The 26,644-nt window shown below is 37.1% G+C and overlaps 1 protein-coding gene across 1 annotated transcript in view; it reads right to left on the reverse strand.

The window, feature by feature from the left end:
• Positions 1-26,644, reverse strand: part of PRKN (parkin RBR E3 ubiquitin protein ligase) — a 678,920-nt gene that overhangs the window by 342,664 nt on the left and 309,612 nt on the right. Inside the window, exon 6 of the mRNA XM_014266682.3 lies at positions 2,879-2,994. Within this exon, the coding sequence (XP_014122157.1) occupies positions 2,879-2,994 (116 nt within the window). The remainder of the gene's footprint in view (positions 1-2,878; positions 2,995-26,644) is intronic.

The raw sequence follows: 26,644 nt of genomic DNA on the forward strand, positions 1-26,644 counted from the left end.
ATGCTATAGAAAAAAAATGCATAAAGGCTGCCAATTCACACTAACTCTGCTGCAGATAAGCAGAATACATTGGAAGGCATTACACTACATGGAATACTGCCTATGGATTTAGCATAGCCCTGCAAGGGTGTTTGGCTTCCAACTATTTTACTACAGTGGTCAGACTTGCATGAAAATATTTATATAAAATATAAACCTAAGGCAAACTAAATGCATCTAATGTAAACTTAAGGATAAAAACTGGCAATAGATTATCATTGCTTCCACTTTGTATTTTTTCTATATAGCAGAGTACACTACTGCCTTATATAAGATTTGTATAAGCTTTGCTAACCTTGCTAAAACCATATAAATGTACAAACCATACAAGTGCCAAAAATCTTGGAACTTAATTACTCTGCCTGTGGTGGACTAACTGTCAATGATAAATTGATGAAAACACCTAGAGATATGGTTTATGTTGAAAACAAAAATCAAAAATACTTAAGAAAATTGCAAATAGTATCTCGTTGTCATCTTTTCCTGTTTGGCGTCCTGTTGCTGGTTTGGGTTTTTTTCCAGAAAAAAAGGAAGAAAAATCTACTTTGAAGAACAGACACAAATTTCATATTTTACTAAAGTGAGGCTAATACAGAGTACTAGCTAATGTACTGAATACAGTTAATCCTCTTTTTCACATGAATGCTACAGAAGGGTGAAGGTAGGTTTCACAAAATACTCTAAGCTGCAGAGTGCCCTAAATGCTACTCTTCAACTTCATAAGCATATTAGCAAGTAATTTCCAGTACAATCACCTATAAATTTAACTGAAGTAAAAAGATTATGGCTGTTTATGTAATTTCTTGGAATTACATATAATGATTACAAGAATGTTAGGTTGGAGAATGAATTAGAAAGTAAAAAAAAAGAAACTGAGTGGAGATTTTTTATGTAGCCCAAGATTTTAGAATGACCTTTTCATAACTGATAAATGTTTTCATTGCATGATCTTGCTCTTTCCTATGGTCTGAACTTACATTTGATCCTCCTTAAAACTGGTAAAAGACAAAACCAGAAACTAAAGCAATTTCTTGCACAGCTTTAATTGGAAAATTATGTCATCCACGCAAAGATACATGTGAAATTCTATTTTAACAACTTGCAGGATTTTCTGTACAAAAAATAAAATGGTAAAATAGTATCCTGGGTTTTGGTATCACCTACAAACGTCTAGTATTACACAAAAGTGCATGGGTGGCTTTTACAGCTCAAAAAAAAAGAAATCAAAACTCTGAAAGATAATCAGAATTTCATGTATGGATACATTCTCAAAAATTTAGAGTTATCATAGAAATGTGTATCAATGTTTTGACATGATGAGAGAGAACAAATTTTTTACATTTTGCTTCTCTTAATGTTACCCAGAAAGGGGATTTTAGACAAGTTTTTTTCCTATGTTTTCTTAGTTTCTTTTTTTGTTTGTTTGAGTTTGGTTTTTTGTTTTTGGGTTGGAATTTTTTTATGCTTGTTGTGGTTTTTTTTTGTTTCAAGACAACGTAAAAAAAGCCACACTAAATTCTCAGAACAGAGAACTTTTCCTGAAGTCTAGAAATACTTAGAGTTCTTGAGAGCCCTGTGAACCCAGGTCCCAGAGATAGGTACTGTTTATTCCAAAAATCTCAGGAATTCAGCAAGTTTTACCCCTTTGCTGCTCTTCAGTGAGCTCCTCTGTAACTTCCTGGGTCCCACACGGGAAATATGGTGACATGAATAACCTTTTTCCATTCCATCTTACTGCTAGGATAAAAAGTGTACTTTCACTGCAGATCTACAATGGTTGGGTTGCAGCTCCACAACCAGCCCAAGCTGGCTGTGATGAAGCACAAGTGACACAGCTCTGTGCAGGACATCTGTCAGGCATTTCCATCTGGCTCGCGATTGGGCATCAGCCCTTGGCCCTCTTGTATTTAGCAGTGCAGGCATGCTCTAGGGGCCTGCACTTCAGTAAGCCAAACCATTCTCTTGCACAGGGAATTTTTAGAAGGGACAGGAGAACCAGCCACTTTTGAGTACCTGAGTCAGCACCCTTGCTGCAAAATGCTGTCGTACCAATTTCACAGAGACTGATATTTGGTCTTTGTTGTGTATTTACAGAACTGGTTAAACAAAGGATGCTTTCAAAACCAGCTCTTTCCAGAAGACACACACCACATGAATCACTACAAGGGTTCAAGTGTCCTTTCCCGTTTCTCCCTTCTGACCAACAACTACCATTTCACAATTCTCTTTACACTTTCATATAAACTATCTCCTAATCAGTAGATAAATGTGTTTCAGGTAATTCTTCACTACAATGATAGCTGTCTTTTTTGGGCAATTGGTTTTTAATCCATGCATTCTCAAGTAATGGATATTCTTGAATGTATGTGCTCAAATACCACATGCAAAGATGGATTACAGTATTTCAAACTGCCATAAACACAAACATGAGAACAGACGCATTTCACTTGGATTTATAGAACAAACACCAAGAAGTTAATTTCTTCAGGAGCAGCCTGACCCCTCAAAAATCCAGCTCTTTCCCAGGTTCTTGAATACATATTAGCAGAAAATACCTACACTAAAGATTGTGTATCTTGAGCTCTCAAGGTTTTAGTTAGAACCAAAGCAGTCAGATTTCCACCTGCAACATGATGAAGGTGCAAAAATATGAACTGCAATTTTACCAGCTAAACAAATAACACATCTGAAAATATGACCCGTTTTTCACCATGCTACCAGGGAAAAAAAATCCCAGCCTTTAAAAAGGAAAATGTGCAAAGAAAAAGAGGTTCTTTGGAAGTGATAAGTACTCTGAAGACTGAGACTGTACATCTCTGACAATTTTTGTTGTACTTACCTAATATCTGTGCATGTTATACACGTGATACAGCGGCTGTTTGTTGTAACGAGGTTCAAAGCCACAGATGTTTCACTGTCAGCCGTTGGGTGTGCTCCACATTTAAAGTAAAACTCCTGAAATATTGAAGGAGAGATAAAGAGAAGATTACATACCTGCTGCTCAGGTCCTTCCTTTATCTTTGGCTTACTGGCATTTGAGAGAACAGACAAATCACCACTGCCAACAGCAAAGGAGGACAGTCATTAGGAAAGGTTTACAAGGCATCCCTTGCAAAAATACCAGTCTAGGTGTGGATTCTGTTTATCACCTTTCCTAGCAAAGAAGATATCAGTGTGACACATTCCGTGATCTTCTAGATTAAAAAAACAAAAAAACAACATTTGATCTAGACTTTCTCTAATCAAAGGCAAAATACCAACCAATTTCATTATGCCTTATTATTGCCACTATCTTTTCTTACAGATATTACCATTTTCTGAACTCTACAACACATAATTTTGGCTCTAAAATAGTGAAGTCTGGCCTTGCTGGGAAAGGATGAAGGAAAAAAAGATATAGCTACTGTCCACTTTTTTAGAGTGGAAAAAGTCACATCCAGGCCTCAGCATGAGGAACAATTCAAAAGCCACAAAAGAGACATGCTAGGTGGTTGATAGTGTCACTCCCAGCTCCCACCTAAACAATGGGGACACAAATTGCAGCCCCTACTAATACATGAGTAAAAGAGAACATGTGGGTGAATGAGAATTAAAAAAAAAAAAAACCAAAACAAAAAACCAAACAGTTTTTTAAAATACAAAATCTCCTTTGGGATGTTGAAAATCTTTAAGATACAATTTTGCCATCTTAATAAAGTTCTACTTCTCTTGTAGCCCATATTACATTGCAAGTGTACAGTGTTTGAATTAAGTTGCTTTAGCCTCTTAAACTGCCTTCATTAGCATAAAATTTTTCACACAAATGTGTGTTTTGTTCTCTTTTCCACTGTAGCCCAGAGAAGGTCATACGAAGCACACTATTCTTTGATAAGATCTTGTTACAAGAAATTCTTCTAAGCGTCCAAATCACTGTAAGCACCCGTTAAAAAAAGCATTCTGAAGACACATGCTCTACAATAGGAGCTGCAGATTGAAGTTTGTCATTTCTTTGTTGCTATGAGACCTTCTTTCCAGTAACAAATTGTGGAGGTTTGTAATGAAAACAAGGTATAAATAAATGTGAATTGGAAGTTAAGGGTATTAAAATATTGGAAGAAAGGATAAGAAAGCATAAAAGAATGACAATTGTTGACAACATCAAGATACTGACATCACAGTTTATTGTCAAGAAACCTGGTCTTGGTGAAAAAATACTAAGAAAACAAGGAAAAAAACCCAAACAAACTGCAGCAAGGGAAGAAAAAACAGAGGTAGAAAAAAATCAGCAGCAATTGCTAATGACTTTTGAAGGTGGGACACGATGAAGAAACAAAAATTACAGCTACTGTCAACTTTTCTAGAGTGAAACAGTCACATCCAGGCCTCAGCATCAGGAACAATCCAAAGCCATGAAAAATACATGCTAGGCGTTTGCTAGTGTCACTCCCAGCTCCTACCTAGACAATGGCGACACAAATTGCAGCACCCACTAATATATGAGTAAGAGAGAACACGTGGGTGAATGAGAATGAAAAAAAGTAGTTTTTTAAAATAAAAAATCCCTTTTCCCTCTCTACAACTTTGCAAGTTTCCTGCAATATTGTACTAAAAGCAGTCCAGACTCACTCTTACTTTCTCAAAGCCTACAGCCTTGCAGTATGGAGTTCTTTGACTGCAAAATAGCTGTTATTTACTGGTCTGTTTTTTTTTTTTTTCCCCTCAGTGGTGATGATAATTTAGCTATATTGTCTATTTCTACATAGGACAAATATAGTACTATGCATTACCATGCCACTCTAAGGTGGACTCTGGTAACTGGGATATGAGAAGTATTAATGTAACCTTCCTCCCAGTTTAGTCACTCCTGTTTGTCACAGAAGTGCTGACATATGCAACAGATTCACCAACATATTCATTCCCCACAGCAAGTGAAGGGCATAATGTCTGATGCATGTCCTAGCAGCAGTTTAAGAGAACCATGTGGCAAGAGCACAGTGTAAAGGCAAGCCTATTCTTTAAAGTAATTGTTCACAAGTCTCTTGAAATAAGTCACCAGTACACATTTCTACACAGCTAAACTATCTTTGTGTCCTGTTTCATAAGGAAGGAAGTAATCCCAAGCAAGAAAATATGCTTCAAGTCATTCTTAGACAAGACTTCAGACTTCCCAAGTTTTTGCTCTTGTTCAAGACACAGATATACACACAACTTTTAAAAATCAGCTTAACTTGAAGCAGTTCAGCTTGAAATGAGTCAATGGAAGTACACATTCATCCGGAATAGATGATAACCCTAACCAATCTGTAACTTCAATTTATTTTCAACCTTTAAAAATGTATCCATTGATCTTTGCATTATTTGCTAATAGGTTTTGGAGCTTAAGTTTCTTTGCCCTTTAATTTGAATTTATTTTGTTTGAATTAAATGTTAAGAAGGATTTATTTCAGTGCAGAAGATATATATTTCTTTGCTTCAGTACATCTTCTGCATACAACTATAAGAATATTGACAAATCACAATTCCAAAACAGGTAAACTATGGCAAGGAAACATACAAAAAAAGTTTTTGATAAAACTACTTACCCAAGATAATCAAAACTTATTTAGATCACAAACAAAAAGAGCAATAAAAGTATTAAACTCTGAACCAATTGAAATAGATTTAGATGTCTTTTTGTCCCTAATGAGGATCTGTTTGGAGATTCTAATTGCTTTTGATAATACCTCATGATGGTTCTAGTCATGACAGTTACTTAATGAAGAAGGTAAATAAAGTTATGCAGTTCTTATTCCAGGGAAAGACAAAAGGAAAGTGAAAAATAGTCAAGAGTCTTGTGCTACAGTCCCAAAATACTTCTGCTATATCATTAGGAAAATTACTTCTTAATATTTCTATTTATCAGCCCAAACAGTGCTTTAAGAAAACCCTTCTAATTAAATTTATGATGTGCTTCAGTGTTGCTGAATTGAGAACATTATGGAACGTGAAAACACTGTTTAATATAACAAAAGAAAATCTTGCCAGTTTCCAAAGCTATCCATTGAAAGACTCCCTGCTTGACTAAACTGCAATTAAAGAAACAGTAAATTTTAATGTTAAGTACAAACAGAACAGAAGGCTCATTAAAAATATAGGGAAAAAATCCCACAAGATTATGTGTCAAGTATTTTTTCAGAAGTAGTCCTGAAGATTAAAGAATAAAAGAGTTATTCACAACATATGTTGAGACTAGCAGGATACCCTTAGAAAATCAAACATTATCAACCCACACAAAGCACAGTTCTACACAACCAATGCAATAGTCTGTCTCTGGAGATCTGAGGCCTCAAAGCTGTGCTGGGAGTTCAGAAGTACAGGGAAAGTTTGGAACCAAATATGCAGTATGCTCTGAGTGCCTGACAGTTCTGCAGTAGCGTGGACTTCATTTCCAGATTTTTTTAATATTTCTTTCTCTCTGCAGTAATACACATTCCATCTGTTTAAAAGCTTTTAAAAGTCATGAAACCAATTAAGTTTCCAGCTGCATATGAAAGTTTATGTTGCCTGGTTTTGCACATTGCGTGAATACACAATCCACAAGTATTTATTTATTCAATCTACCAGATTTTCCAGAGACTTAACACACTTTTTTTATTTAGGGCCTATACCTATGAAGTTATCACTACAGGTAAGCCATCAGCACAATGCTTCCAGCAATGAAATTACCAGAAGCAAACTACAAGACTGAGGAGTGTAGCCACTTTTCACTCTTCAGCTTTGCATTTCACCAGGCATGCAAATGTAGCTATTCTTTTATTTAGTCTTTCACCCAGTGTTTGGAAGCCTAAGGAGGGAAATTTGCCAGATTTTATAATCCAAATTATTTCTGTTCCAATGTTAATGTCTGAACAGGTGTAGAGACCTAGGAGTCAGCCAATTTAAGACTAACATTCAAAATTAGCCTCAAACTCTAAAATTCATACAAGCAGTAGTTATTTCTTAAGGTTGACATCAAAATGTCTCTAAACTTATGCTATATGAGACAGTATTTTTATAATGTTGATTTTATAATAAAAAAATCCCCAAACCTTACAGAATAACACAGAAGGAATGAGCAAAAATTCATGCAGTCTACACCAGTATCTGACTACTTCTAATATTTTAATATAGAAGAAATCACATTATTCCTCCTTTATGCACATGTGGTTTTAGGTACAAAAAAAAAATCTGACAATTGTAAGCATTGCTGTTCAGCAATGAGTAAGGATGTCAAGGAATTACTGCAAAAGCAGAGACAAAATTTAGTGCTTTTCTTAGTTCTAAAAGTGAGCAGTTTTATGGTCACCTTCTACTGCAGTGAATACCTTTAGATCATTTTGTTGCCTAAAGGCATAGGTCCCATGAAATTGTGAACATTCTATTTAACACTATAAATGTCTTCCTTTTGGCAGTGTTTCTGATAGATTGTTATTCAGAGAAGGGAGCAGGCATCACTCTTACATACTCTGTCATATTCTTCACTCCCGTTATCACTTCTGTGTCACACAACATCATAAAAAGTGCACGAGGGAAGAAAAGATTCAAAGATACATGGTCAATGTTAGCTCCTTTTTATAAAACTCAAAAATAAAATGCTCAAATTTTTCAAAACACCCCCAAATCTTCTTTGATATTTTACTAAAAGTATTTCTCTGTAAACGCTGTCATTTCAAACAAACCAGGGGTTTACATACCCCTAACTGCTGATGATAACTGAACTGTCTTCTATATGGTCAAGTAACCAACATAAGTAAGATCAAAATCATACACTAACTATCAGGGGAAGGCAGTCTGAAAAAGGCCTAGAAGAAACTTTACCCTTTTGATATATATTCTCAAGTCCAGTTTACTACACTGTCAGAAAAACCCACTAGTCTTGACTAAGTACCACCGAGATAGGCTGCACCTCGGCAGGTGTACAACATATACACATAAAAACACACCTTCCTTCCCTTGCTTCTCAATCCGTGCTGGTTAAGTTGGAAAAAATAAGGAAACTCAGGGAGGTTTCTTATTCCCAGTTCTTAATAAGCTACAAAAGAACATGAGAACCTTATGGTACTGTTCCCCTCAATTGTCCACACAGGTTTATTTAGGATTCATAAGCAAAGCCATTTATGGATACATGTTATTGAAGGTGCAGTTTCCATTTTTTAAAATTATCAGTAAACTTTAATCTCATTTCAACTATATCATAATTATCCCCATGAAAAAGAAAAGTTCAATGCTATTGTGGCATACTCCTATGATGATGATTCATTTGCTTTTGAAACTGAAAAATTGAGTAGATATTCAGTACATCTAGGGACAGATTGAAGGAGACTTGCTGTGGAATCAAATATTTCTTCTGGGATGTTCTGGAAAAGTCTGAGCTTAACTCTGCCCAGAGATATTTTCAGGTTCCCACATCTCAGAACAACTACAGGCAGTAGTTTTCCAAGCCATAGAAATATCTCTGTGACAATAAACAGATCTAAAACATCACTGTTCACATATGGAACAGGCACTGTTTTTAATGTTACATAAGTAAAAACCATCAGAACTATGCTGGCTAACTACTATGATGAAGGTTGTAGAGCCAAAGAGCAATTCTTCAAGACTTAGTCCTAAATGACTTGTGATAGACTCATGCATTACATGCACAAGCCTGCTCCACTTTTTCCTGTGAGCAAACAGTATTTTGACTGACAGGAGAAATACTCTTGAGTCTCTGCTCCTTGGAAGGTATCTTGCCCAAAAAAAAGGCAGTTCCCCCATGCACCTCACCAAATACTACCAAGAACCTCAAATCAGGTACTGAGCCTGGTAGGCATCACCTGGGACCGAAGAAGAAAGAATGAGTGGAAAGAGGGACAGAAGAGACACATGTCATAAGTCAAAAAGACAAAATTTACTTAATGTATAATTTTTTTGCCATTCCCTCTCGAATATGACTTAGACCAGTAGCATCAGGAATTTTTGCTGACACTGGAGAAGATTATTGCAAACAAAAATGGAAGTGGTTTCATTGGTTCTTGTCCTTGTTTTGTCCTTGTTGCTTTACGGCCGTCTTTACGACAGTCGCCCTTCACGGCACCTCTTACGACAGTCGCCCTTCACGGCACCTCTTACGACAGCCGCGCTTCACGGCCTCGAGCTGTCTGATAATTATTTAATTGTTGGCACATGCACTTATCTTTTGTCTCATACTAAGGCCATCCTCCTTGCAACTTTAATTCTGGCTACAATTCCATACAATAATGGATCATTTTCACTTTATCTCATCTCTCCGTGGCCTCAACAGAATCTCATTTTACTAACAGTTCTCCTAAGGGACTATTGGGATGTATATACCTCAGTCTCTTGCCGGTCTTTTTACTATTACTTCTTCCCATTTTACAGGTCTCAACAGTAAAAAGTCCCAAAGGCGCCTTTACAAACCGGTAATTTCAAAAAAACCTTCTTTGAGGAGCTTCAGCCTCCTCCACTGAACTTCAAATTTCTGCCTGATGCTCAGGACTTTATACTGAAACAACTGCCCAATCTCTTGATTGCCCAACTTTTCCCCACGTCAGGTCTTACATCTATCGGGACTTGAACACACGAAGCCTCAGCCTTAAGAATCCGGGTCGTGCCTGACTCTCTCAGTCAGGAAAAACAACTGCCTGATTTTTAGTTTGCCTAACCCGCCAATTTTTAGGCTTCACCGTGTCAGGACCTAAAAGCAAACCACAGCCTCCTTCGCTGGGCTTTGTGACTGACTCCTGTGTCAGGACTTACTTTTGCTTGCAGGGCTTGTGAGCTACTTGAATCTTTCTTGGGACTGACAAAATCTTACGCGAATCTTTCTCGGGACTTACAAATCTGCCTGACTTCCCTCTGTCAGGACTTATTCTGGGTGCGTGCCACTCATACAAATATTCTCTCCGCATGCCTGGAGTGGGGAGGCCCTTTATTCCCCCTTGAGAGACGGCTCACTCACGCTAATTCCATGTGCTTCCTCCTGTTTCCGGCCGGCCCCTTCGCAGGAGTCCGGAAATGCGGTACTGAGGGGTCCCAGCTGCCGGCCTTCGTCTCATTTACACACATGCGCACGTCTCCCGCTCCCGCCACCGGGTTTCTCACCAGTCCGGTGCTCCGGTGCTCTTCTGTGTCGCTGTCCCTGAGCCGATCCCTCTGGTCCTGATAGCCAGCTGTCCTGAAGCTCCAAGATGGCCAGTCTTGAGTCTTCTTGTGGCGTGGCTATCCCGGACGAGTCCCCAGCTGAAATAAACAGGGCTAGGAGACTTCTTCTCTTTTTTAAGGCTTTTATTAAAAGTGATCAGCTCAGGATTGGGCGGCTCAGCAGGGCTGCAGTCTCTGTCGTGTCTCCCAGGACAATTCAGAGGAGGAGGATATGCGCAGCTCTGTCCACTAGGAGCAGAGCCGGGGGATCCGGTCCTCGTGGGAGCTTTTAGGGCGTGGTGTCCCCATCAGGTGTTGTTTTGGTTTGAGTCTTGCTTCCTCCCAGACCTGGCCTGGGGGTTCTCGAAGACAGAGTGAGGAACAACGAAGGTTTCTAGTGTCTCTGCAGGCTCAGCAATCGGCTCCTCACGCCCAGACATCACTTCCATCTCTCAACTCTTAATTGGCTCGTTGTTTTTGGGGTTTTCTCTGTGCGTTTGGAGTCGGGGTCTTAAAAAGCACGCTGGTCTTAGAGTCACTTTGCATAACCCTCCCCCACCCTCTCAGGTGTCTTCACTATGCTGGGAAAGGAACACCTTAGCCTCCGGGAAGGGCCATTACTTCGCCCTAGCTAGGGCTTTTACTAATACAAAGGGAGCGATTAGCTACAACGACTTGTGATTACTATGACAAAACACGCAGAACCTTGGCAGGGACAGTGATCTGGCTGCCTTTTTGTAACTTTTTTTCACAAAAAAATATTGACTGAATTTTTGTTCATAACACTATGTACTTAATTTTGCAAGAAACAAAAGCAGCATAAAAATATAGAAGAATTATGAGCATTTTTCCAATATCTGCTTTCTGACTGAATCCCTTTGCCCGTCTCAAAATGCCTCTGGCTAAGAAGATCTGTATCTTTTGTCAACTCTTTACTTGGGCTTGGTCTTGGTGAAAACATCAACTTTGACCTGTGTGACGGATGGAGAATGGAAGGAGTGAACTTCTAAAATGATTATTACATTTTTGAGATGAGTAGCATTCAGGGACAGAAGTGCTACCCTCCTGCATTTTTAAAGACTTTCTCCTCTTTTCAATTATAACGCTTGCAATCTAAATGTGTCCAAGTGACTGAAAGACGCATATTTTAGAGAAAGGAGTGTCAGTATTTTTTACAGTCCCTCCTTTTAATTCTTGGTTGACTTTAATTGAGCTCATGTGAGAAAAAGATTAAAAATACACAGTTCCACTTCTTTGTTTCAGAACTTAACATATTCACCATGCCTTTTATTCAGTTGAATATATCAAAACCAATATGTTGCATAATTATTTGAGCAGAAAGCCTTTGATATGGAAAGTATTTGAGTGTAGCAGGATTATGGAACAGGAAGTACGCATACTCCTCATGAATCTTTACAAGATCTAGCATTTCAGTTTGACCAAGTCACTTAAAACTAAGGTTTAGAAATATAAAAATGCATCTAAAACTCATCATAAATAATTTTCACAAGATGTTTTTAGGAATCGAAAATAGTAACAAACTATTGTCATCCTATCCAAATCCCATTTTTATCCGCATTCTTAAAAAAAATTTAAAAAGAGCAAAAATCAAGCTAAAACCAAATCTGTTGATGTATTTATTACCCTTGCAAAGGAAAAAGATTTCCATCTTTCATTTTCCACAATTCATTGGAACAGCAGGAGTATTGTTCAATTTTTTTTTTTAATCGGACAGTTATAGTACCATTCAGGTTTATTCAGACATTTGATGTGATAGAACCAAGATTATTGATGATTGAAGAAAAGCTTGCCTTTCTATTTTCCATACTAAAACTCTGTCAAGTTATTGATTTGTTTTAAAATCTAAAGAGAGGAGAAAGATATATTTAAGATTAAAATAACTGGCATGATAGGTTATTAACTGTACAAGTTTTTAATGACATCTGGTCTCTCTGAATAGAACATGAAACTATAACTTATAGGTATTTTCTCTATAAGAAAAACAATAGGAAATGTAGCACCTATCATGCAATTTTCTTTTCTTGTCTACTAGAAACAACACAGTGGAAAAATAGAACACAAGTGCCTTGGGAATCCCTTAGCTGCTGCTGCCCACACAATACTACTTCAACCACACAGAAAAATACTCTGTGGGAAAATGACTTTTCACGTTTTTATCAGCAACAATTCTTATTTGCTTTGCTCATCTAAAGGCAACCTCACAACAAACATGCTTTGTTTCTCTGCAAGTGGAGACTCGAGCTCAAACAATTCTGTCCCTAATTGTGCTCTCTTTCCTTCAAGTAGTAGTATTTCCATGACACAAATGCAGAACAACTCAGTTCTTCTATCACCCATTTTCTCTAAGTATAGACAAAGAAGTGAAGGCTGTAGGGCACTGTGTGTCCTTATAGTTGATCTTTGTCTGGAATGTTACATTGTAGTCAAATCAAAGGCCCTATAGACAGCCAATGCCCAAAAATACCTAACTAATAGGTCACAGGTACTGCAGCGTCTGAGGCATGTAAAAATACAGTAAGATAGTTTAAATAAATAACTTTCCAATCAGAACAGCCATGCTTTCATATAAAATAATATGAAAGCTTTACACATTCCTTTCTCTGAAAGAATGCAAACACTCCCCTTCCCCTCTCCTACCGTTTTTCATCCACACATTTATCCAATGCCATCTCTGATCAGCACTAACTTCTGGGATGAACCAAGACTGCAGGTGTCAGGATGATGAAATTACTTAGCCTAGACTCCAGAGCCCAACCCAAATAGGGTTGAATGTGTTCACCAGGATGTATGAAATAGATTCTTTTGGAAAAATTCCTCTGAATTACTTGAGCCACAGAAAACGGCTCAGTTTCAGAGTAGCTTCTTACAACATATGTTGTATATACAATTATATGTTATAACCATCGTAGACTGAACACTAGCGCTGATTCCTAGGACTGAAACTTTCCCATCAGCCTCTTTTAAAGTAGAATCCAACAGTCTAAATTTGTTATCAAGTGTTTCCTGTAGAGAATAAACCCTTTACTTTGAGCTTAATTTCCTCTGGCAATCAGATTTGAATTTTTATGCGAACAAAAACCACAAAAAGGGCTCAAGGAGGAAGAAACTAAGAATACTACGTGATAACGAATCCTCAGGCTGTGTTTCTTATGGCACAAAAAATGTCTTTTTAATTACAGGTTTGAGTGATTTGTTTATCTTCCAACCATGTTAGCAAGCACTTAGGGTAAAGATAGTGATCAAAGCTTCAAAATAACTACAGAAAAAAAAATCTAAAAAGTACAAGAAACAGGACTCCTATACTTGAGCTATAAATATTGCACAGGTGACATTTGATTGTAAAGTCTCACAAAGAAGCTTCAGAAGCCCACAGAGCTAATAAATCATGATGCCTCAATAATCCACATAATTTCTTTAATTGACTATTACTTTTTTTGGATATTCTATATGACAGGAGTAATTCCATAGTCTAGTCTGTTAATACTGATGGTTCTTCTGCAACACATACAGTAGATTCCCAAACAATTTGTTATATCACATCCATCTAACCATGTCACCACAGGAAAATTTTAATTTTATCCATGCCTTGATATCAATGGAACTGGATAGGTACAAAGCTTAAAAAAAAAGGTATTTTGAACCCAATAGGCATTTAAAAAATTACTGTTATTTTTGGGTTTAGGTTTCCAGCCTTTAACTAATATCACCTCTGTCCTAGAGCCTCACATCCATCCATTAAACATATAGATGATCTACAAGTCTCTAACACAGCTGAAAGACAGTACTAAGACACCTTTCATTTAGCACTATGGCTGCCTCAGGGGGAGCATCAGTATTTAAGTGATGGCACTGGGCAGACAGAATTAGGCTGTAATACTACAGGAATGGCTCTTTACTTCATCTCTGTGTCTTCAGCTTTGAAAAATTGGACAGTTGGTTCTGTCATCTTCCCAAAGCCTGCCATAGATCAGGACATGAATGAGAATGAACCAGCCCACACTGCCCAGTTACAATGGAAACAGTAAGGTGAGGAGAGGGAGGAAATGGCAGAAATATTATTCTCTCCCTCTCTACATGATATATTTGTCTTCTCAGAATATCAAAAAATGCTTGGCACCTCCTGCATATTCTTTTAACAGACACTGGGGGATTTTTTAGTTCTATTTGCCACCCAGAATTTTGAGGCTTTTCTTCTGATGCATGTTCTTCGTCATGACATTACATTACTAGCACAAGTACAGTTATGCAGTCCTTAAGTCTTAACTGAGTTCTACTATAGTTTTTGGGTTAATATACTCCTAATATTCTCCTTTCTACAGAAATGCAAAGGAGCAGGTCTTGTTTCCTACCAACAGAGGTAATGTCTAACCCACATAGAACAAGGCACATTAAATGATAATGTTTGAGAAAATTCTGCAAAGCTTTTCCAATAGTTATTTTTTCAGGTTTCTTCAATTGACAGAGTTGATGGGATTACAATTAATTTCAGTAAATTTCGAACTTTTTCCTTTCTCCTGGTTTCCTAGTTTAAATATTTTCTTCTGCGTGGACTGAGAAGACAGATGGAATATTTGTGTGGTAGCACACAAACTGAGACTTAAAACAAAAAGTAACCAAAATACTCTGTACAATAGCCAAAATATATGATATACAGAAAAAGGAGCAATTATGTCAAATATAATCACTGAATACACTTATGCTAAGAGTTGACTCATATTGCCATCTTCCAAAACAGGAGAGGACTATGCATATGTTTAGTTAATTCTATTAATTTCAGCTGAGTAAAACCTGTATATAACCCTACACAAAGAACAACTATTTCTTCCACTTCTGTGGAAAAAGAGGTTTTATTGGCAAGATAAGTATTTTAGTCAGTATTTAAAATAGCAACATTTGAACTATAAAATCTAGCATAAACACCTCACAAACTTAAGAAATGCAAATACATGTCCAGTGTTTAACATGACTCATGCATTACAACATCCAAATGTACACACTGTTGCTCTGGAGATGAATAAATCCCTTACTAATAAAATGGTACTACAGTCTAAATTCTTGAAAAGCTTTCCCCAGAGGATCTTACAGGCTACTAGAAGGTCTTGAAAGTTACAGAGAGCTGCTGGAAATGTAGTGGGTAGAAGGGACAAACAAACAAAAAGCTCACAAAAAATCCCACCAAAATTCACTCTTCTCTTTGGCTAATCTTGTACTGCAAAATCTCTAAAGTCTCTGCAGAACACTGACAGTTTTCTGGCATTTAGTTTTATGCTGTCATCACCCTTTTTTCAAATATATTTCCTATATGCAATATGTACAGATAATCTAGATGCAATATATATATGCAAGATGAACTAGAAAACGTAAGTCACAGTGGGAAATTAATTAGCTCCTGTATAATCTTGTTGGAAAAAAAATAAATCTATCTTTGCATACTGTTACCTATAGTTTCTAGCATAAGAAATCTGAAAAATGCATTAAATAAAGTTAAACAATAATTTAACACAAATGCCATATATCATGTACATACCAGTAGAGAAGAAGCCAACATTACTCAGTAGATGACAGCCCAGTGTCAGACTTGAAAAGGTATTTTGCGCTATTAAGGCCAGAAAGATGTGGACATTCTTCCTTTAAGATAATTTAATGAATAGATATATTATCTAGTGTAGATGGCTGTTTGCATAACTTTAGTATAATGCTGATGAAGTCCTGATAGACTGTTTTTACTAATGTGACTTAATGTGACTTTTTCTAACAAACCATTATCTATTTACATTGTCCTCACTGTAAAAAACAAGCACAATAAAACCCCTATTTTTTTTTCTAAATTAAAAAATCCAAAGACAATAAAGCTGTATCTACCCTAGCAAACAGATTGCTGTTAAAGACTATCCAAGGGCATTTTAGAGTGATTGAACAGTCATGCATACAGTGTCAGGGTTAGCATGGTCCCTACATGTTTTAGATGGTGCCAACCAGCACCTGGCCCAGGCAGAGCTAAGGCGCAGGCACACCCAGGCAGGTCTGGGGTCTCCATCCCTGTTTTAGGGACTGAGAAAACTTACTAATTATAGAAAAGCTATGGCCTTCAGGCTTGAGGAATTTTCCCAGCAATATTTGACCTTGTAGACCTCCGAGGAGCACTAAATGGGGCATGGTTTTGCATATCTCTCTACTTCTGGAAACACATTATCTTCCTAACTGCTGCTAATTCCCAGTCCAATTTCCTCTAGTCTTCTGACCAGCCAGGCAACTGATGGCAGGAGCATTTTACCCTTCTCCATTGCAAAACAGTTTTTGCTCCACAATTCTTTTAAACAGATTTCTACTCACAGAAATAGCATGTAAATACATACTTAGTCAAAAGAACTTACTAGAAATTCATGACCTCACTCCAAAAGAACAGTGATTTAGTTTGAAAATGTGACTCAAAACCAGTTTACACAATAGCAGAATCTTTAAAATAGCATAAACAGCTACTGAATGATTTCCCCAAACAATAAACATTAAGATTTGCATTTGACATTTCAAAAACTATTTTTATTGTAAGATCTGTCTTATAAACTACAACGGTCAAAGTTGAAAATTACCTCAAAAATCTATTTAAGAAAAACAAAACAAAAGAATTCCCACAACTTTTAAATGTGCTTATTACTAAACATTTTTACTTCAATTTTATGTAAGCAAAAGGGATAATTTGAGCTATACCAAAATCATTGTCTTATAATGGTATACTAGAAAAACAAAAAAGGACACCATTGTGTTGTAATGGTATACTAGAAAAATAAAAAAGAACACATTACCAGACATTAAACAAAACCAATTGTCTACATGCATTGCCTTAGTCACAGAATTTCAAACACACCATGTTGAGTCCCCAGGGTTGTGAATACATGGGTTTCAAGCTGACCCTGACTTACAGGTGAGTGGTGGCAGAGCCAGAAATACTGAACTGTTTCACTCTACTTCCAAGGTAGAGCTTGCAGAGGTAGCTGAGCAACAGCACAAATTTGGTTTCACAATGTTGTGCTCATGCAAACATAACAAGTCTATTATAACATTTATGACACATCTTTTTTCAGACTCCAAAATTCTCCTTTACATGGCATAAGCAATTAATCAGCTAGCACCCACCAAACACTGCCCTCTGCTTACCCCTGCCTTCACAGTTTCCTTACTGCTGTTCTTTCTGCACAGACATTATCTCATTTAATACCAGCAAGCTCACAACTTGGAAACAAACTTTCCATCATGCAGCCTACATATTCATGAATATGTAGTAGAGAGGTAGGAAGACCTTGGACAAGTACATCACATAAAATAATCCCTTTGGGGCAATTAGTAGTCAAAATGAGAATTACAATTGTCTGTAAAACACACACTTCATTCTAATGTTCAGGCCTGCAATTATAAAAAACTGTGTCCTTTAAATTTCAGAGAGAAATTATATCTAGATATCAGGTGTGGTTTTGCCTTGTTTGCTTCACCTGTTAACAGTTTTAACTACTTATTTAGCCACTATCATGCTATGATCCAGTCTGAGGAAATAAACTTCACCACTTAAACAGGCTCTACCGTAGAAAAGATGGTCCAGCCCATACAATGATTAGTAGTCTGCCAGTCACTTTTGTTCCAATCCATAATAGGATCTGCCTCAGCAACACCTTGGAAAACACACACATTCATACAGAAAGTAGAAAACCTGCATTTAGCTCTTTCCTGAGCACACAGAGCTCTTTACTCAGCTCCAAGCAGGGTGGGTGTGCACATGCATTCCTACAGCCAAAAATACCTAGCTCATGTGCTCAATATTTTATCCAGCCTGACACACCAAATGCTTAATTAGTGCTGAACTCAGAGACTGGAACACAGGACAGAGCAGCCCAGGCACAATGCACTCAAGATTACCACCGGCAAAAGAAGCTAAGCCCTAAAGAAAATCCCATGTGTGTTTTATCCATTGGCAATTCTGGTGTATTTCAGACAAAAAGCACTGCTCTCAGTCACAAGCCAGTAGTCATAGCGGTAACAGTGATTTTGCAGTAACTTAACAGTTAAAGCACCTTTTTCTCCATGGACCATATGAAACAAACAGCAAACTTGTATCAAAAGACCACCCTCGGTAGAAATTAATTCCAAAGAAGCAGACACTCCCGCAAACTAAATTGGTTCAGATCTCTGCCCGGACTGTTATCAAGAACAAGATGTGGGCTGTGGCTTTATCTTGTTGAGAGCTGGGAGGCCAGCAACACTGAGTGTAATTTTTCCAGTGGGTGTTTCTCTTGCTCTTAAACATAATTAGAGAGAAAATAAATCCATGGACAATTGGATACCACAGATGTAACATACCAATGTTTTCATAAAACTGAAAGAGTTCTAGCTGTGTATTTCTCATCCATCTACAGAACCGAACCAGGCTCTAACTGAGATTCCCAAAAGGCACCCTAAAACATCATGGTCCAAAACTGGGCAGGCAGCAAGTCAATCCTAACGCTATGAAAAAACAATCTAACTTTCTCTAGATACATGAAAAATAAGCAAAAAACTAATACAGAATAATAAATGTTGTTGTTACACTATGCCATCTCCTAGGTAACCCACACAGTTCATTCTGATCTTTTCCCAGTCACAGAAGCTTTCTCAAAACCAAGTTGAGAAACAGGCCTTCACGGCAGAAGTTGGAACTAGACAATCTTTAAGATCCCTTCTAACCCAAACCATTCTACAAATAATTCAAAGTATGTTGCAAGATACTAGCTAAAATATTCAAAATTAACTCAGTATCTGATGTATATGACATTTTTATAATCTCTAAATAAAAAATTTAACAGAGGAAATAGTGTTACTTGAAATACAGCTGTAAATATCATGTTAATGTATGTGGTTTATTTGATTTTAAGAGTTTTCAACCTTGCAAGTTTTATCACTTTAACTTGTGGATGTTTTTTTTTTGTATGGTTGGTTAGGGTTTTATTTGTGGGGTGAGGGGAGAAGATAATATGGATGAAATGTTTTCCATCATAGCTCTTCTCTTGTTTACATACTTTGCAGTATATATATTACTATATATTTTCCAGGAGTACTTATGACTTTTACAGATGCTTAGAAAACAAAATACTTTAAATCAAAGTTTAAATAAACTATACACATTTATTAGGTCAGGTTTCTTTGAGCTAAAAATAAAAGGTTAAAAAATTCTCACAGAACAAAAATGCTCCAGAAAAATCTGTAAATTACAAGAATTAAGTTATCACAACTAATCCTTATTGACAATTAAGTGATCCTGCAAGCAATGCACTGCTGCCTACCAGTATTTAAGAATAAGCTTCCAGAAATCAATTTGTTTGTGGGTGCCACCTCTAACACACATAAAAGTCATAGCACCTTTAATAGGTTTCTCCACAGCAAATTTTTTTACTTTTCCCCATTTAAAAACTCAAATTACTGGGGGGCTAATATTTTTCTTTGTAAAGAATGAGACATACACAAGTACAGCTCCTCCTAATAGCACTGTAACAGTTATGTTTGGTGAAAAATTACTTAGTAATTAGTCTATAAGCCCTAGAAATATCCATTTCTTCTGTGCAGCAGATGACTATAGAACCCACTGATGCAACTTGAAGAATTCTGTGCCATTTCTGATATTGCAATGATGGGGTAGCAGGAGAGTGAAGCAAGTTTATGCATCAAATGGAAGGAAAATACTTTTCACTAGAACATTCTTTCTCTCATTTCCTCGCAGCAGTTTAACCATCTGTAGCTTCTAAGAACAATTAATAAACACATTTAATCTGCCCACATACATTTAAGTGCCGTAGTGGAAAACCTCATACATTTCATTTTGGAATGCCCCAAACATTTACCAAAGTCCCAAAGAGCTGCCACAATGTACAGTACAGCCAAACAGGAGATGTAAGTACCATGAAACACAGTATTTCACAACTATTTGAAAGTGAACTGTTATAATCCTTACTGTCAAAAATTGTGGATAACACGTTCTTAAAAAGTTCTTGGGTTTTTTTAGCCTCATGTTTCTAACCATTCATTGTGCTAAAGCAAGGGAAATATGTTGTCATCTTATTGCAGAAGTTCCATACCTTCTTGATGATTTCTCATAGGCGTCTCCTCACAGCACTGACTCCTTCTCCTTCACTGCACAGCCAATAAACTCCATCTCTCTCCTTAACCAGCTCACCCACTCTTGTGTAGCACTTTTCTTCTTACTGGACACAGCTGTGGCCTATTAAGCCAGGCCTGTTCCTAATCTTTGGTGATTAGTACAGCTGCAACTCCTCAGGTGTGAGACTACCTTCTGCACTATCTTTGTTTTCTTACATTCTAGCCCTCACAGAAATACTTCACTTCTGAGCATCTTCCCAGAAAAGAGGCCAAAATACAGAGTATTTCTAATGATAATTGCAAGACCTTCACTGAAGGATTTTTATGTATTCATCCAATCAATTATTTACACATTCAGATTGATGTCTCAAATGGGGCAGAGGCTTAAAACTTAGAGCATTGTTAACCTCAGCAGAGTATTTGTACATTTAAAGCTGGGTATACGTTCTACGTATCTTTCTGAATTAGGCCATTAAGGCAGAAGATAGAATCCAGAAAACATTTGTTATTACAATGTAAGCCTTCTATACTAAAAATAACATAAATTTGCCTTATACTTGACTTCTCTGAGCTAGAAATACATTTTGTAAACTGAATACAACCCCTTAGGCCTTGCCCCGGGTAACTATACTATGAGAACTCAGGCATTTCTGACAGCAGCTATTTGATGATTACCCATCACATTAGCATGAACCATGAGAGACAGAGCCCACAATGTGTTGCAGCAGTTCCATTATGAATTACCTTGCAGGCCCTGGTGAGAGAAGCTCACAAGTAATACCACTGAATGCATTATCTCACACCACCACATCCTATAAACAGTGCATGCCTATTCTAAACTCAGTTCTGATTTGTAAAAGATCAGCTAATTTCACAAGGTGCATGCACAGAAGCAGACAACACAAATTCAAATTTACAAAGTGGTCCTAAATTAGTTACAGGCACAATTTCTTAGGAACAGCTAGAGCAAAAATATAGTAGGCAATTGTTAATCAAAATCTAATGCCTTCAAATTTTAGAATCCCAGACCAGAACATTAAGCATGAAAACTATAGGTGGGAAACAGATTTAATGCCAAGGTAAATTTTACAGCAGCTTTTAGATCTAACAGAATGTCTCGCATAGTGTGTCAGCCGGCAAATTGACACAGTTATTAAACAATCAGTAACAGTACTTGCCACATGTGAATGAAGAAATTGTGTTCTTGCATTGTAAATACTGCCTGACATTTGAGGAGATTCCTCTGTACCCATACTGTACCCTAACAAAATCACCCTCATCTGATTAGATTGCTGATGTATGATTGCAGGAACATGTTGCATGGTTGAATGGAAATCCAAGGATTCAATCATCAGCAATGAATTTGCAATAGCTGCAGACAGTAACACGCTGTTTAAATGTCATGTGCAGTGAGCAACAAAAGATTCAGTCAAAGTGTTACTGAAATCCACTGAATTACAAAAAAAACCTGTCCCTGAACATGTTAGACACATTGACAGAGTACATGCAAAAATAAGTATCAAACAAGCTTCATTTGAAAGAAAATGTGGGTCTGATTTGTGAAACAAGTGACAGAGCAAATATGATAGAGTTTGGATCTCACTCTACTGAGTCTTGTTGACTTCCTTTCTTTGGTTTTCATATATTCTGTTTTGTCCACAGTTTTCAATTACTGCTTCCCCATTTGTTCAGGTCCCCAAATACCCCACCTGTTTCCTAAAACTTGATTAGAAAAAATACACGAATGGGATAATGGCCTCCAAATAATACATGGAAACAACATGGTCAACATTTAACAAAAATAGAATAACTGTAACACTGCTCTCACCACTAGGTTCAAGACCATACAATGGCAACAAGACATGCCAGTGACAGTCTCTCACACCTCCTTCCCATGGCAGCAGAATGCAACACACTGAATTCAGATTCCACCCACCTATTGTGTTCATGCTAGGTGTAGCTAAGACTTGGGATGGATGGATGAATGTCAATTGAAAAGAAATCACATAGATTCAGAAATATTTTTATCACATAGATAAGAAATATATTGGTCATATTTATCCTATCTCAATCTGATGATAACCATCTTCCATGAGAGATCTGTTGGTTACACACATTTCACCACATGAAATCATAGAGCAGTCCATTCAGCCTAGGATCTTGTCTTTAGTAGGAATTTAACAGTAGATGTCTAGAATATGTGGTAAAAACAATCAAAAATTGAAAATAGTACTTGCCAAAGACCTGTTCCTAATCTCCACCAATTTGTTGTTCAGAGACTTCATAAACCAGGAGTCTTTTCACTTTTAATAGTTCTCAATGGATTTTTCTTCCATTAGTTTGTCACTTTTTGAACACATAGCAACTTCCACACTATATCATGCTAGTGTGTGCTGAAGTTTAATTATGTAATGGGCAAACAGGAATCTCCCTGAAGTTGATTTGAACATTACAATAACAGGAAAAGGACACTGCATCAAGCTGAAATAGGATGTTATAATCATACCATATTAAGTTTTTACAACAGCCAACACAGCATCAGTACAGAATAGTAAGTTCCTTGCTGCAATGCATCGTCAGCACGTTTTTCAGGCATTTCTAGAAGTAAAATATCTTTAAAACATTAAAGGTGAATTTATGTTCCATTTTGGTTTGCAAATACAAAATCTACCTTTCAGCACAGTCAAAGGGATTATTTCAAGAATGATCCAGGATTTGGTCAGATGAACACAAGCTGTGTTCTGCTCACTGTCTCTAACACCAGACCCTTGATGCTGACAGTCTCACAGAGGATAAAGAAATGATAATTTATAAAAATTAACTTCTCTCAGTGAAACCAGGGGCATCAAACAAATTGAAGGAAAGCTGTTGGTTTTTTAGTACACAGTTATCAGTCTTTCCAATGGTTTTGGATTCCTACTACAGGACAAATTTTCCTACTACAGGACAAATTTTCACCTCACCTGGAACTGCCTCTCATCAAATGATGAAGCCTCTACACCATCTGAATAATTTTTCAAGAGCTCTATCATTGATGAAAATGCCAAGCTCTGTTCAAAACAACTGCTTATTTTTAAAAGGCAGTTGTGAAGGGCAATGAGAACCTAACAGCTGAGCACAATCACATAAATTGCTCATATAAGACAGAATAAAACACTGAAAGCATGCTTAATGCTCATGTTTTCAAGCTAAGGTTTTCTGGAACGGAACTACAGATACAAAAACAAAACAAGCAACAAGGATAGTGATGGTGGTGGTGTTTTTCTCTATTTGACAGTGTAAACAAGTGACGAATAACATCCAAAAGATCAAAGGATTTGTTTGAAAAAAATTATAATTTTAAACATTTTTTGTTCCATCTTTTACAAAAAAAATGGCATTTCCACACATGCAAATGAAAATGGTGGTATCAATACAGGAAAGATGAGCTAAATTTCCTGAGACCATTCAGCAAAGAGCAAAAATAACTGAGTTCCTTTGGGTTTGCCAGAATGTGTATGAAAATTTCAGCACAGAAAAAATATTAGCAATTTTCAAGCTAATAATGGGTTTTAATACAGACACAAATTGTGGCACACAAAAAAACCCAGTCAATATACTGTAGAAATATTGTGTTTACACTGATGAGGAGTGAATAAGTATTCACTTTTTTTTATAAAAAAAGAGGACAGATCTTAATTATGAAAGCTTTAACTTATATTTCAAGATAAATTATTTAGCTTTCTGTCCCTGTATAGAATTAATTCTATTTTATAATTCAGTTTTTCACCTATCATTGATTTTTCTGAACTGAGAAGTAAAATAATAGAATTTCTTTATAAAGGAAAAAATTGATCTACTCCAGAATGAAGTTACTTTGAGAACAACTGTAAAAAAAAATCTAGTTATGGTTTCCTAAAGAAGAATCTGAGAAGAAATGTAGTGTTGACATAATTTGAAGCAAGAATGGAAAGAACCTCAAAACATATTAAAAAACAATGTTTTGTTTAAAACCACAATATTGCCATGTTTAAATACCATGGTAAATCACCTGCTGTGTGTCTTTCTTCACAATCGAGCATTTGAAGTAAATATTTTTAATCTCTCTTTGCTATTAAGTATATCAATTTAAAGGCCTAACCAAAATCAGCAAAATACAAGCACAGCACTTTCACAGGTTATACCAAACGCCCAAGGTATTGTTCTCAGCGCTATTAATCTCTTTTTTACTCCTCATAAAATGCACTGATGGCTAAAAAACACACCCCCATTCAGAGAGGGTTTAAACTACAGAGCTTTACAGGAACACAACCACATCATGTCACCATTTAGGGCAACTTTAGATGAGGTAATCTAGTCAATTATCAGCATGGAAACCTGACACCAGCCTTACATACAATACATAGCTAATACGGTGCTTGATTAATAAAAGATGAATCAGTAATTAATGCCAATAAATGTGGATTATGGTAACCTGACTCTGTCAAACTAACCTGACACTTATATGAGATTACAAACTTAGCAGAACTTCATAATAGTGATGTGGGAATTTACCCAGATTTATATGTAGCATTTGATACAGCACTGACATTTTGATTAAGAAACTAGAACACTATGGGACCAATGTTAGAGACATTTAACTGATACGTTTCAAAATGTAATTTCCCACAGTGAAACATCCAATGTCTGGTTTTCAAGGTGACTTGCAGTGATCATCTCCTAGCCCTATGCTATTCAAAACATTTCTTAATGATCTGCATGAAGGCATAATGTAATCATTCATAAATATTACAGATGGCCCAAAATCTGAGGGAATGGGAGCAATGAAACCTAAAAATCACTGACAAAGCCACATAAACAGCTCATCTGAGATCAAAAACATGATTTGGCATTTTAGAACAGCCAGAAATCAAGTCACACCCTTAGAAATAAGGGACATTCTGTCCAGTGAGGCAGCAACTTGAAAAGACTGAGATTTTTGGTAGATGATCAGCCAAACTGGAAACCTCAGGATGACATAGTAGCTAAATTAGTCTCATTAAACAGCTGAATATCAACACACGTAAGCAGAGAGTATCACTCTTGTGGTTTGCACCAGTGGCATCACTACTACTGTGCCATGGTTTTATTTCATTTGGTGAATGGATAGGTTTGTGAAGATAAACAGCTTTAAAAATTAATAAATAAAAAAAAAAATCTGAAATTTGCTTGCCCTTCTTGTATCACAAAATAGAAAAACTACAGCAAGGAGTCTGGTCTTCTTGCTCCTTGCATTTTTGCTTTAATTCTTTCACTTGCCACAGTACTGAGCATAAAATAATAAAACAGTTCTTAAATAGTAAAAGCAATGGTCAGAGAATCTGGTAAATATGAAAGTGTCTCAAATTTGTCTTGTATTAGAATAAATCTTCTCTTAAGAGAGTATCTCTCATATATGGAAAACTATGAGGAGTCAAGGACTATTTTTGTCTTCAATAGTAATGCTCCAGCCACCCTACCCAAATCACAGAAGGCAAAGGTAAGGATTGGGAGAATGAAGAACTACCCACTGAGGGATATCAGATTTGAGACCATCTAAGGAACCTGAAGTTGCACAAGTCCATGGGACCTGATGAGATGCATCCATGGGTCCTCAGGTGAATGAAGATTCTAAGCCATTATTCATCTTATTTGAGAAGTCATGGTAGTCCGGTGAAGCTCTCACTGACTGGACAAGGGTAACTACAACCCCCATTTTTAAAAAGGAAAAAATGAACTGCAGGCTAGTCAGTCACACCTCTGCCCCCAGCCGGGTTAGGGAGTGGATCTTCCTGGAAACTATACTAAGGCACATGGAAAATAAGGTGATGATGACAGTCAACATGCCTTCACCAAGGGAAAATTGTGCCTGACAAATTTGGTGGCCTTCTGTGAAGAGGCCACAGTGGTGGTGGGTGAGGGAGGATTAACTGATGTCAGCTACGTGGACCTATGCAGAACATTTGATGCTGTCACACACAACATCTGTGTCTCTTTACTAGAGAGACATGGATTTGATGGATGGACCACTCAGTGGATAAGGAATTGGCTGGATGGTTGCACTCAAAGAATTGTGTTTGATGTCCCAATTCCCAAGTGGAGACCAGCAATGAGTGGCTTTCCTCACAGCTTGGCACTGGGACTGGCATTATTTAACATCTTTACTGGCAACATGGATAGTGGGATTGAGCACACCTTTAGCAAGCTTGCTGGTGACACCAAATTGTGTGACCCTGTTGACAGGCTGGAGGAAAGGGATGCCATCCAGAGGGGACACATCAGGCTTGAGAAAGGGGGCCCATGCACACCCCATGAAGTTCAACAAGGC

The sequence above is a fragment of the Zonotrichia albicollis genome, chromosome 3 (genome assembly GCF_047830755.1).
Source record: "Zonotrichia albicollis isolate bZonAlb1 chromosome 3, bZonAlb1.hap1, whole genome shotgun sequence".
Lineage (NCBI taxonomy): Eukaryota > Metazoa > Chordata > Aves > Passeriformes > Passerellidae > Zonotrichia > Zonotrichia albicollis.